Source organism: Molossus molossus, unplaced genomic scaffold (genome assembly GCF_014108415.1).
Source record: "Molossus molossus isolate mMolMol1 unplaced genomic scaffold, mMolMol1.p scaffold_m16_p_21, whole genome shotgun sequence".
Lineage (NCBI taxonomy): Eukaryota > Metazoa > Chordata > Mammalia > Chiroptera > Molossidae > Molossus > Molossus molossus.
Window position 1 is genome coordinate 20747945 of NW_023425357.1, and position 10955 is coordinate 20758899.

Consider the following 10955-nt stretch of genomic DNA (forward strand, 5'->3'; position numbering starts at 1 on the left):
AGGTTCACTCACATTGTAACAGGTATCAGTGCTTCATTCCTGTTTATAGCCAAATAACATTCCATAGTACATATAGATCATAATTTGTTTATCCATCCCTCCGTTGATGGACGTTTGGGTCATTTCCACCTTTTGGCTGTTGTGAATCGTGCTGCTATGAAGGGAAAGTCATCTAACAAGTCCTCCAAGTGATCCTGATGTACACTCGAGTTGGAGACTCTCAGACACCACCATTTTGCAGTGTGTGATGCTGCACACTATCTCCTGTTCTCCCAACATTCCAGTGAGGTCAGCAGCAGCACTGTCCCCATTTTACAGATAAGGACACCAGGACTCCGGTGATGTGGACACTGGACTCTGCTCGCCCTCCTACTCACCCTGCTGTGGCCTCTCCGAACCTCGGTTTTCCCCCCCAGTTCTTTTCCTTTGCTCTTTTACAGGCTGCAAAAAGCCGGGAGGGAAGCCTCGCCAACTTTGGAACACAAATATTTGCCAGTGAGGAAAACATTCTCCCATCAATCAAAACCCAGACAAGTTGGCATACACTCTCTGCAGATGTCTGAGGGAGTTTCTATTTTCAGGAGGGGCCAGGTGGCCCAAAGCTTCCCCTCCTCCTTACACACCCCAGGCTCCTTCTCTTCCTCTCTTTTGCAGATGAGGAAACTGAGGTTCAGAGTGATCACTTGCCCTGGGTCACACAGTATCCAGAGGGACTTTCATTTATTTTCTTTGGAAGTATTTGTATTAATACATGACACACAATGAAGGTAATCTCCAGGTTCTGCAAATGACAATTTCCAATGCAGATAAACAACAGACACAGCTTTCCATGCCATGTGAGTGAGCAGAACTAAATTACAGTCTTAATCTTCCCAACAACCCTAAAAAGGGGCAGCTTCAGGGGGCTTAGAGGGCAAAGCATGGGGTTATCTGGAGTGGGGTAGCTTTCCCGCCAAGATACAGAACTGGAATCTTCCTGTCCCCTATGTTTTTTCCTGGGGCTTAAGGAACAGGATTTCAAATTCAAGTCCAGCCCACTGCCTGTCCTCACCAGTACTGCACTGGCTGCCTTACCTCCCTGGAAGCTTTCCTGGCCTATTAGAATCCCATCAGAATCCCCCTGGCTCTGGTTAAAATCCAGCTTTCTGTTCCCATCCCAGACGCCCGTAACACAATTCCCCAGGAATGTGCACATGAACTCAGAATCTTCTAGGAGTTCTTGACAGCGGGGAGATTGAGGGCCACTGCTTTCAGGCTTCACACAAGCCCACTGTAGAGGGTGCCTGTTCGACGAACGGATGAGCACTTCGGTACTTACTTGCTGCAGTCTGCAAACTTGCACCTTCATAAGCCTCACCTGGGGTGCTTGCCAACGAACAGATTCCGAGCGCCCCCCCCCCCGCAGTTTCCGAATTGGAAGATGTGGGTGGGGTAGAGGAATCTACCTCTTTATAGATTTTTGACCCACGTGTATGCAGAGAGCAGAAGATTGTGAAATGAAAGGAAGCGACGCCTTCCCCACTCTCATGGGGTCGGTCGGGCTGTTTCAGGTAATGCTGTGGCCCAATAAATGCATTTACTCCTGACCCCAGGAGTAAGGGGGGGGGTTGATTCAAGGTGTCGACGAGTGGGCGCCCAGGGCAGGTGCAGGGACACGGAAGCGCAATGCCAGATGCAGGAAGGCAGGCATCACCAGGTAGGAGTGGGCTCCTGCTTGTGCACGAGGGGGCGGGGCCGGAGCCGGGACAAGAAGGGGGCGGGGCCGGAGCCGGGACAGGAGGGGCGGGGTGAGCGCTTAGCCTCCTGTAAGCTCACCAATCCGCGGGCTCGTAGCAGCCGCGCGCCCCGCCTCCCGCCGCCCGCAGAGAGCGCCGCGTTTCTATAGGCCAGCCAAGGGTTCTTCCGGCCCGGGGGCGGGCTCCGCGCGGTGGCGGGAAAGCGGCGGCCGCAGCACCTCCTCCGGGACGCTGAGGGGCCGCTCGCTTCCGCCCCCATGGACGCGGCCGAAGTGGAGTTTCTGGCCGAGAAGGAGCTGGTGACCATTATCCCGAACTTCAGTCTGGACAAGATCTACCTCATCGGGGTAAAGGCGCTGGCCGGGCGTTTGCCCGAGGCTCCGGCCAGTGGGACTGGCGTCTGGGAGAGGCCAGGCCGCTGGGGCTTCTGCGGACGCCGGCTCGCCCCGCTCTGCTCCCACCGCCCGGATGGGCAGCCAGGCGGCGGACTCGGCGTGCTCCGCTCGCGGGGGCCTGCCCGGACCCCGGTGGGTGAGGTTCGGAGCCGGGAGACGTGGGCGGGCGCAGCTCGCGGGGATACCCGCGCCTCCCGGGTGTTCCCGCGCTTCGGGGAGCCCGGCGCAGGTGTGCTGCCCGGTGAGGCCACCCCGCCGCGCGAGGGCACACGCGGGCCGCCTCCCGCGCCTCCGCGCCCGCCGGGGCTTGCCTCCGCTCCGCCCTGCCGTTCGCCCGGTGCGCGTTCTGTTCCCGGGCAGCGGCGGGCGCCCCTGTCGTGACTCACCGGGCTTGTTCTCCTCCCGCAGGGGGACCTGGGGCCCTTTAACCCTGGCCTGCCGGCGCAAGTGCCTCTGTGGCTGGCGATCAACCTGAAGCAGAGACAGAAGTGTCGGTTGCTCCCGCCGGAGTGGATGGATGTGGGTAAGGATCCGGCGAAGGGGCCGGGGTCTGCCACCCACCCCAGGATCCACCGAAGGGAGTGGTCCCAGAGGCACCCCCGAGAGTCAGCGGACCGCTCTGAGCAGTGTCCCGTCCGTGTGGGGGGTGTGCGTCGCTTTTAGTTCAGTTTGTTTTGAAAGCTCTTTCAGCCAGCTTTGAAATCAAAAGCGTTGGAAGACCTTAAAGAAGAGCCTGGCCGGTGTGGCCTAATGGTTGAGCATCGACCCATGCACCCAGAGGTCATCGGGTTCGGTTCCCCTGCCCAGGTTGTGGGCCCACTATCCAGTGGGGTGCATGCAGGAGGCAGCCAATTGATGCGCTCTCATCAATGTTTCCCCCCCCCTCTCTCTCTCTCTCTCTCTCTCTCTCTCTCAATCAACAAAAGTAAAAAAAAAAGACCTTAAAAAAGCATTTGTTTTAATTTTAAAATATAAGTATGTAGACTAACATATTGAGGAACAGTCATTACATGATAGAGAATGCATGAAAATAACGCATCATCCATACAAGGGAATACTATTCGGCCATGTAAAGGAATGCTGTAGTGTGGATGAACCTTGAAAACCTTGTGCTAACTGAAAAACAAACAAACATGCAAACACCGTATTTGTATCAATTCATTTATATGAACTGTTCAGAACAGGCAAACCCACAAAGTAAATTAGTACTTGTCTAGGGATGGGGGTTTGGGGGTGATGGAGGGATTGTGGGGGGTCCTTTTTTGGGGTAATGAAAATGTTGCCCAACTCTGAATATACTAAAACCCATTAAATTGTATACTTTAAATGGGTAAATTGTATGGCATGTTAATTATGCCTAAATAAAGCTGTTAGAAGAAGCAAAACAAAACAAAAAATGCATCAAAGATGCACAGACTTGACGCTGATTTTATTCTTTGCAGTCTCTCCCCCATCTTGGAGATGTGAATGCCTCATTATAGCAGAGAATCTTTTTTTTGTATCCTCACCGGAGGACGCTTTTGCATTTATCTTCAGATAGAGCAGAAGGGAGAGAGGGAGAAAGAGAGAGAGAGAGAGAGAAACATCAATGTGAGAGAGACACATCGACTGGTTGCCACCCACACAGCCCCAACCGCGGCTGGGGACAAACTGCAACCAAGGTACGTGCCTTTAGCGGAAACTGAACCCGGGTCTTTGGTCCACAGGCCGATGCTCCAACTGCTGAGCCAAACCAGCCAGGGCAAAGAATCTTAATTTTATTGGTGGTGGTAATAGGTATGCATGTAGAATTGAAAAGCCCTGAGTGAGTTTGATTGCCCCCGTCCGCATTGGGAACCACTGGGGATCCTGCCTCCTAGAAGAAAGGACACTTCCAGCCAGGCACTCTCAAATGTAGTTTAAGAAAGACTGCTTAGGCGTTTCCTCCTTGCTCCCTGTCCTAACGGGGTGAGTGGCTCTGGTGGTCCTGAAACAGTGAGAAACTCCAACTCCTTCTGCTTTGAAAGGCTGTTTTAGTCCCACCAGACCTGGCTCTGTTAGGGCTGCATCCCCACAAGGCTCCTCATTTAAGATCAGCTCTGTTCGTTTTGGCCCATCTAAACCCCAGCCCGAGTTTCTTCGTAGTCCTGGGCCACACTGGTGAGAAGTAGTGAAACATCCCTCATCAGTCAGTAGACATTGCCCAAGAACCACCTGCTCTTGGACTTCATGTAAATGGTATCATCTAGTATGTCGGGTGGTCTCTGAGTTCTTATTCAGTGTGTTTGAGATTCACCGCTGCTGTCGCATGTGTCATTACGTTCTTTTATTGCTGAGTGGTGTTCCAGTGTATGAGTATGCCACAATTTGTTCACCCATTTTTATGTTGGTGGGTAGTTGGGTTATTTCTCATTTTTGGCTATTGTGAATATGGCTGCTATGAACAGTCTTGTCCAAGTCTTTTTGTGGATATGTTTTTATTTCTCTTGGGTAAATAAATGCCTGGAGGGGTGGGATTGCAGGGTCATATGGCAGACTGTGCTTAACTTTGTAAGAAACTGCCGACCAGTTCTCCACAGCCACTATTATGATCCTACCAGAGTTGTTCAAGGGTTTCCAATGTTCCATATCCTGGCCAACATTGGATGTTGTCAATCTTTCTCATTTGTTGCAGGGTTTGAACAGGTGTTTTCATACTCTGATGTAGATTTTAAAAAAGAATGAGTATGCTGTGCAGAGAAGATGTGTGTGGGGAGAGAGCAGTAGACAGTTACCCTGGCAAGAGCTGAGAGTAGCTGCAGCAGCTGATTGGGGTGGGCAGTGGTGGCTGGAGATTAGGCATAGTTTGAAGGAAGAGCCAGCAGGATTTGCTGAAGGACTGGCCGAGGGGTATGAGAGAAAAGTTAAAGACTAGCACCAGAGTTGTTGGCTTGAGCTCCAGAAGGAGATAGAGCTGCTGTTTTCTTAGATGGGGGAGATTGCTGGAGCAGTGTGAACACCAGGGTGGGTGTTCGAATATCTTACACTGGAGGTGCCTGATAGAAATCCACGTGGAGGTAACATGGGCATGGGGTATCTGAGCCAGGGATTCAGGGGAGGGACTGATCTGGGGATGAGCACGTAGATAGTATTTGAATGACGCGGGAAGAGATCTTGTGGGATGTGGGTTGAGGTGGTGGAGAAGGTCAGGGAACTGAGCCCTGCACCACAGTGTTGAGAGGTCAGGAAGGCCAGGAGGAATTTGTGAGATGAGAACTCTGGTGTTCTAGAAGCTAAACGATAAATAGATCCCAAGGAAGAGGATTGACCCTCGTCAGATGAGGAGACTGAGATGTATGTAGCCATCGGGTTTGGCCTAGTGGAGGATGTGGGCCTGGGTGAACTGTGTTGGTGAAGGGGTGGGATAGATACCCATCTGAGTGGTGGAGGAGGGGTTGTGAATGCCAATGTCAGACAGCTCTTGAAGTTTTGGTGTAAAGGGCATGAGAAATGGATTGGTAGCTGGAGAAGGATTTGATGTCAGGGGAGGATTTTCTTTTTAAGATGGAAGATGTAGTGTGTTTGATGGAATGGTCACATAGTGAAGGGAAACAATGACCATTCAAAGGTGAGAGTCATGTTCTATGCTGGGGTAGTGTTCTGTGCAGGTGAGAGGAGGGTCCAGTGCATACCCGGAAGGCTGGCCCTTGCGTATGGGGACGACGCAGGGAGGTTAGGAAGATGTGGCAGGAGCACGCAGGCACTCAGCAAGGCAGCGGCTGAGAGCTCGGGCAGTGAGATGAGAGAAGGCGGGACGAGGGTGAGCATGATCGACAGTGAGGGTGAGTGGATCGGGAAGTTTCACAGGATTGCAGGGTACGGGCCCTGGAGATGGGTGGTCAGGACTTTAAGGTGAGACTCCACAGCACAGTTGTGTCTGTGTGTCCCTTAGCCACAGTGGGCAGTCCAGATTTAGGACCGGAGGTTTTCTCAGGCCGTTAAGTCAGGGGGAGAGGGGTCAGGCAGCTGTAGCATGTGGAGAGGAGTGCGACTTCTGGATAGAATTGGCCTCAGCTGTTTGATTCCAGATGCTCGGCTTTCTTTCAGCCCCCGTTATTATCTCACCCCAGTATGGAGTGGCTCTAGCTGTAAGTTGACTTGCTCTTCTGAACGAGGTTTAGTAACCACTGGTTACTTTTGTCACTTCTTGCATCAAAGGTAAAATACTTTGTTTTTTCACTAAGAAGAACTGACTGACATTCTTTTTATTGATATATTGTGCAGGCCACAGCAACAATAATAATAATTTACACCTTTTTGAAGCGAGTTTTTGAGGAACTAGGCCCTGAATCATCTAGTTAGTGATATAAATGATATTCCAAAACCTGTTTATTAATGTATTTGTTAGTTGATTGAATAGGTAATAGAGGCAGTTGGTAAATTTGGAAGGTTTAAAAAACTATTTTGGTTATGGTAATGGTAAAATGTGTTTCTACATTTCAGAAAAGTTGGAGAAGATTAGGGATCACGAACGGATGGAAGAAACTTTCACCCCTATGCCTAGCCCCTACTACATGGAACTGACCAAACTCCTGTTAAATCAGTAAGTTGTCTCCCTTCTTAGAGCCTGCATGTAAGATTGAACTCACGGTTTTCATCCCTTAATCCCTGCCTTTCCTTTCTTGTTCCTTGCTCATTACCAAGGTAAGTGGTATCCCTGGCTCCCTGGTTCCTCAGATCAGTGGTCTGGGAGTCCTCTGTGTGCACGCACACTGCCTGGAGTCTCTCCCTCTCTCCTTTTTCCTCGCCACCCCTCCCTCTCCCAGTAAACCCCTTGGTTCTCTTCATTCTGCCTCCTAATTAGCTCTCGACATTTGAACCCAGTATGATCCTCCATCATCATTTCCAGCAGTAGCCTTTTTCTTAACTATAAATATGTTTTATTAATAAAGCTTTACCCCTTTTTATCCTCTAGTTATGTGTATTTGAGTTCTTGCATGTCTGTCACATGAAAGGCCGGAGGACTCACATTTGCCTCTGACCCTGAGCTATAAGAAATGCCCACTGGTGGCAGAAATGTGCTGTAGTAAATTGTTTCCCTACATCCAGTTATGGCTCCCCATCAGCTTCTAACTCACTCTCCACGTTGCAGACACAGTGGTCCTTTAAAGATAAAGCTGTCATGTGATTCCCCTTCTCCTCGGAGCCTTTCCAGGGTTTAGTCTCAAGTCCTGGTCATGGTATTCCAAGCACTGCATAGGCTGGTTTCCTCCTCTCTTACAACTCATACAGTCTTCCCTCTGAGTCTTTAAGTTTCTGGGTCATGTTGGCTTCTTTTACTTCTTTATACATACCAAGATCTTTAGGGCTTTGCATATACTGTACCCTGTGCCAGGAAGTTCACCTATTCCCTGCTTCCTCCTTTGGTTTAACCTGACAGGTACTCCCTCCCTGTCTTACCTGTCATCTTGACATCTCTGTACACCTCCATGGCATTTGTCAGTTCAAATTTTCTAATCGCTTGTCTGGCTATGCTCGTCCCCCCACCCCCAGTTCTAATGGGCAGCGACTGTGTCTTGTGTGTACTAGCACAGGGTCTGGTGTTCACATGTGTGCGTGAGTGAGTGAATGAATGAAAGAAATCAGTGGAGGGGGCAGGAAAGTGTGGATACATTTGCTAGGGACATAGTTGAATGTAATTTGCAAAGTGTCAAGCTTTTGACACCTTTTAATTGATATATTCAAGAGCAGAACTATAACAAAACTTGGGGAGCTCTCTTCACCTGCTGTAGAGCAAGGGCCAGGGGCCCACTAAATGGCATTTCTGGATGCAAATGAAAATTCGAGGCACGTAACACAGACTCGTCCTTCAGATGGTATGAGGCTGCAGTTAACAGCTTACCAAATGTTCCACCAGATAGTGATAATAGGCTTGAGTTCCTGGTTTAGTGGGGGACAGATGTGACCCTGTTACCCAGTGGTCACAGTGCAGTGATAAATGCTGCTCCAAGTATGTTGGGACGCAACCCTAATGCCTAGTGGTGCCAGAGAAGAGATCTTAGGCTGGAAAGATGTGGGGGAATTTACTGGGGAGAAGGCAGAGGTGAAAGGACATGGTGCGTTTGGGAAGCAGAGCTGTTGGGGCACATGTAGACTGTATGGGGTGGGGGAACTGAGGCTTTTCTCCTGTCAGTGGAAGGCCCCAGGGGGGCGGTGTTCAGGAAGGAGGGTGCCACCTGTAGATCTGAGAAAGCCTGCTGTGGCAGTGGAGAGAGTGACCTGGAGCGGAAAACCTGGAAGCAGAGGTGAGGAGCCTGTCTTTCATTTTTGAAGTTCATATTACGTATGCAGTTCCTATTGAAAGTCTTGTCTAGAATTTCTTTAGAATTCATTTGGCGAAGGGCACTAATTGTACCTTTGTTCTGCTGTGCAGTTAACAAGGAGCTGGGGGTTCTTTGTTCTTTAACCTGCTGTTCAGAGCAAAGGATCCAGATGTTTGGGCTTTAGGTAAAATCCACTACATAAATTTTATACTGATTCTCCATCTACTAATTACGAGCTAATTTTAGCATGTGAAGAGATCATTTCCAGCTTATCCTAGACTGCTTGGTGATGAATGATGTCGGCTTCTGCTTTTATCTTCTACTGTGTCTTTTCCTTCAAAGATTAGTTTTTAAAAATCTCACACAGTAAGACTGTGATCACCTGTCACTGACTCTAGTTCAGACTTTTACCCAGAATTCACTACACATAAGTGTGCTCAGATTGTGGTAACTTGCACTTTCTTCTGTGATTTTTGTAAATATTGATTTTCTGATATGTGATTTTCAGAAAATGTGATTTTCTGATATTTTTGTTTTCTCTGTAGAGTAGGGCAGTATCTACCCTTCAGGGCTTTTGTGAGGATAGAAATGCTGTGTAGTGCTGGGCACAAGGCCTGGCACAGAGCTGCTGTCTTCTTTCCCTGGTGGATTATAAGCCCTTTGATAGCCGATGGGGTATGAGCAATAGAAGTCATGACCTTGGAGCCAGCCTTGAAACGAGCTCATTCTAGATGGAAATTCTATAGCACAGACCACTCAATTATCCTGAGACACAGGATGTCCAACGTGGAGCTTACTCTCCAATACTTAATTATTTCAGAAGTCCTTATGTCGCTGCCTGCCAGAGGACAGGTAACATAAGCATAAATGTCTGTGTGGATCATGGCTGCATTTTCTTGGCACAAAGTTTAACTACTAGAAATTCTTACATTTTAAAATTGAAAACAAAGCAAAACAAATTTTGAGTCCAGAACAGCTTGTATATTTCACCTGAATCCAAGCAACCCTTTCTTTTTTTTAAATCCTCACCTGAGGATATTTTTCCAATGCTTTTAGATGGAGTGGAAGAAGGGAGAGAGGGAGAAAGAGAGCAGCACATCGATTGGTTGCCTCCCACACGACCCCCACCAGGGCCAGGAATCAAATCTGCAGCCCAGGTGCGTGCCCTTGACTGGGAATTGAACCCTTTGGTTTGCAGTCTGACACACTAACTGCTGAGCCAAACCGAACAGGGCTAAGCAATCTTTTTTTTTTTTTTTTTACAAAAGCCACTTCTAACTGAACTGGCTATTGCTTTTGTTTACTGAGTGCTTCCTTATGCGGTTTATTTCACCTTTGCTTCCTTTAGTGCTTCAGACAACATCCCAAAAGCAGATGAGATCCGCACTCTGATCAAGGATGTGTGGGACACTCGCATAGCCAAGCTCCGGGTATCTGCTGACAGCTTCGTGAGGCAGCAGGAGGCACACGCCAAGGTAGGTGCACCGCTGGCCTCTGCTCTGGTGGCTGCCTCCCCCAGGGTCCGGGGATGCCCCATGCTGCTGAGGGATTCCTACAGCATTCCACCTGCTTAGGCTGTCACAAGCAGGAATTACTGGTTATGCTTTTAAAAATTATTGGTTTCTTATTTTTGTTCAGATTTTACCTTTTTCTCTAAATCAGAAACTCCTTGACCAACCCCGTCTGTTTTCTTGTTTTAGCTGGATAATTTGACCTTGATGGAGATCAACACCAGTGGGGCATTCCTCACACAAGCTCTTAATCAAATGTACAAACTCCGCACAAACCTGCAACCTTCTGCAAGTGCCCAGTCTCAGGACTTCTAGAGAATGACCTTTGTAAAGGCCTTGCTGTCTGCCGGCAGGAGGCTCGCCAGGTGGTGTGCGAGTACTCGGGACATGAGAGATACCCGCAGTTCTGGATTTCTAGAACCATTCGAGTCTGGGAACAATATGTACTGAAGCAAGGAACGGATTTGTAACATTGTCGGAAAGCAACAGGTTGCACTTCGTTTTCTCAAGGTATTTTTTAATTCCACACCTGTCTCTGGAAGCCAACTGTTCCTTTGTGGAGGAAAGAAAAAGCTTTGGCAAACAAGCTCTTCTCCCTAGCAGTCACAGGTCTCCTGCATGGAACTGTTGTGTGTGGGTGAGTGTTCAGTGACGTTACACGTTGCTTTGAAAAGACACACATACAAGTGGCGATATGGCCCCTAGGGCTTTTTAATTTTGATACGGATCTCTTGGGCTAAACTTAGAATCTAGAGATTGCTCACACAGAGAAGGATGGCAGATATGGCTTGTGGTGCTGACCAGTGTTGGTCATCTAAACCCTGATACGTAATAAAGATGGAATCAACCCAATCTTTGGGTTTATTTTTTCCTGCTTAACTACCAAGCAGAAGGAGTAAGCCATGTGGCTAAAATGGTCTGATTGACCAAACCGAGGTGTGTAGCAGGCTGTAGACTTCAAACACTCTGGTTGTCTCTTGTTTTCTTTGCTACTTCTGGTTAAGATTTGAAGGGTTGTTTTTGCTTATCAAG

General features: G+C 48.9%; 1 protein-coding gene across 1 annotated transcript; it reads left to right on the forward strand.

The window, feature by feature from the left end:
- The first annotated feature begins 1974 nt into the window (after nucleotides 1–1974).
- On the forward strand, nucleotides 1975–10955 carry GINS2 (GINS complex subunit 2). The gene is made up of 5 exons (XM_036275502.1): nucleotides 1975–2083; nucleotides 2540–2654; nucleotides 6593–6692; nucleotides 9761–9887; nucleotides 10113–10955. Exons 1-5 carry the CDS (start codon nucleotides 1994–1996, stop codon nucleotides 10236–10238), a joined length of 558 nt encoding a protein of 185 aa, XP_036131395.1. The 5' UTR covers nucleotides 1975–1993; the 3' UTR covers nucleotides 10239–10955.

Bases quoted from the DNA above. Each gene is read 5' to 3' on its own strand.
- GINS2 (XM_036275502.1), top strand. From the start codon at position 1,994: ATGGACGCGGCCGAAGTGGAGTTTCTGGCCGAGAAGGAGCTGGTGACC. The intron at 2,084-2,539 runs GTAAAGGCGCTG...CTCCTCCCGCAG, and splicing joins ACAAGATCTACCTCATCGGG to GGGGACCTGGGGCCCTTTAA. The intron at 9,888-10,112 runs GTAGGTGCACCG...TTCTTGTTTTAG, and splicing joins AGCAGGAGGCACACGCCAAG to CTGGATAATTTGACCTTGAT.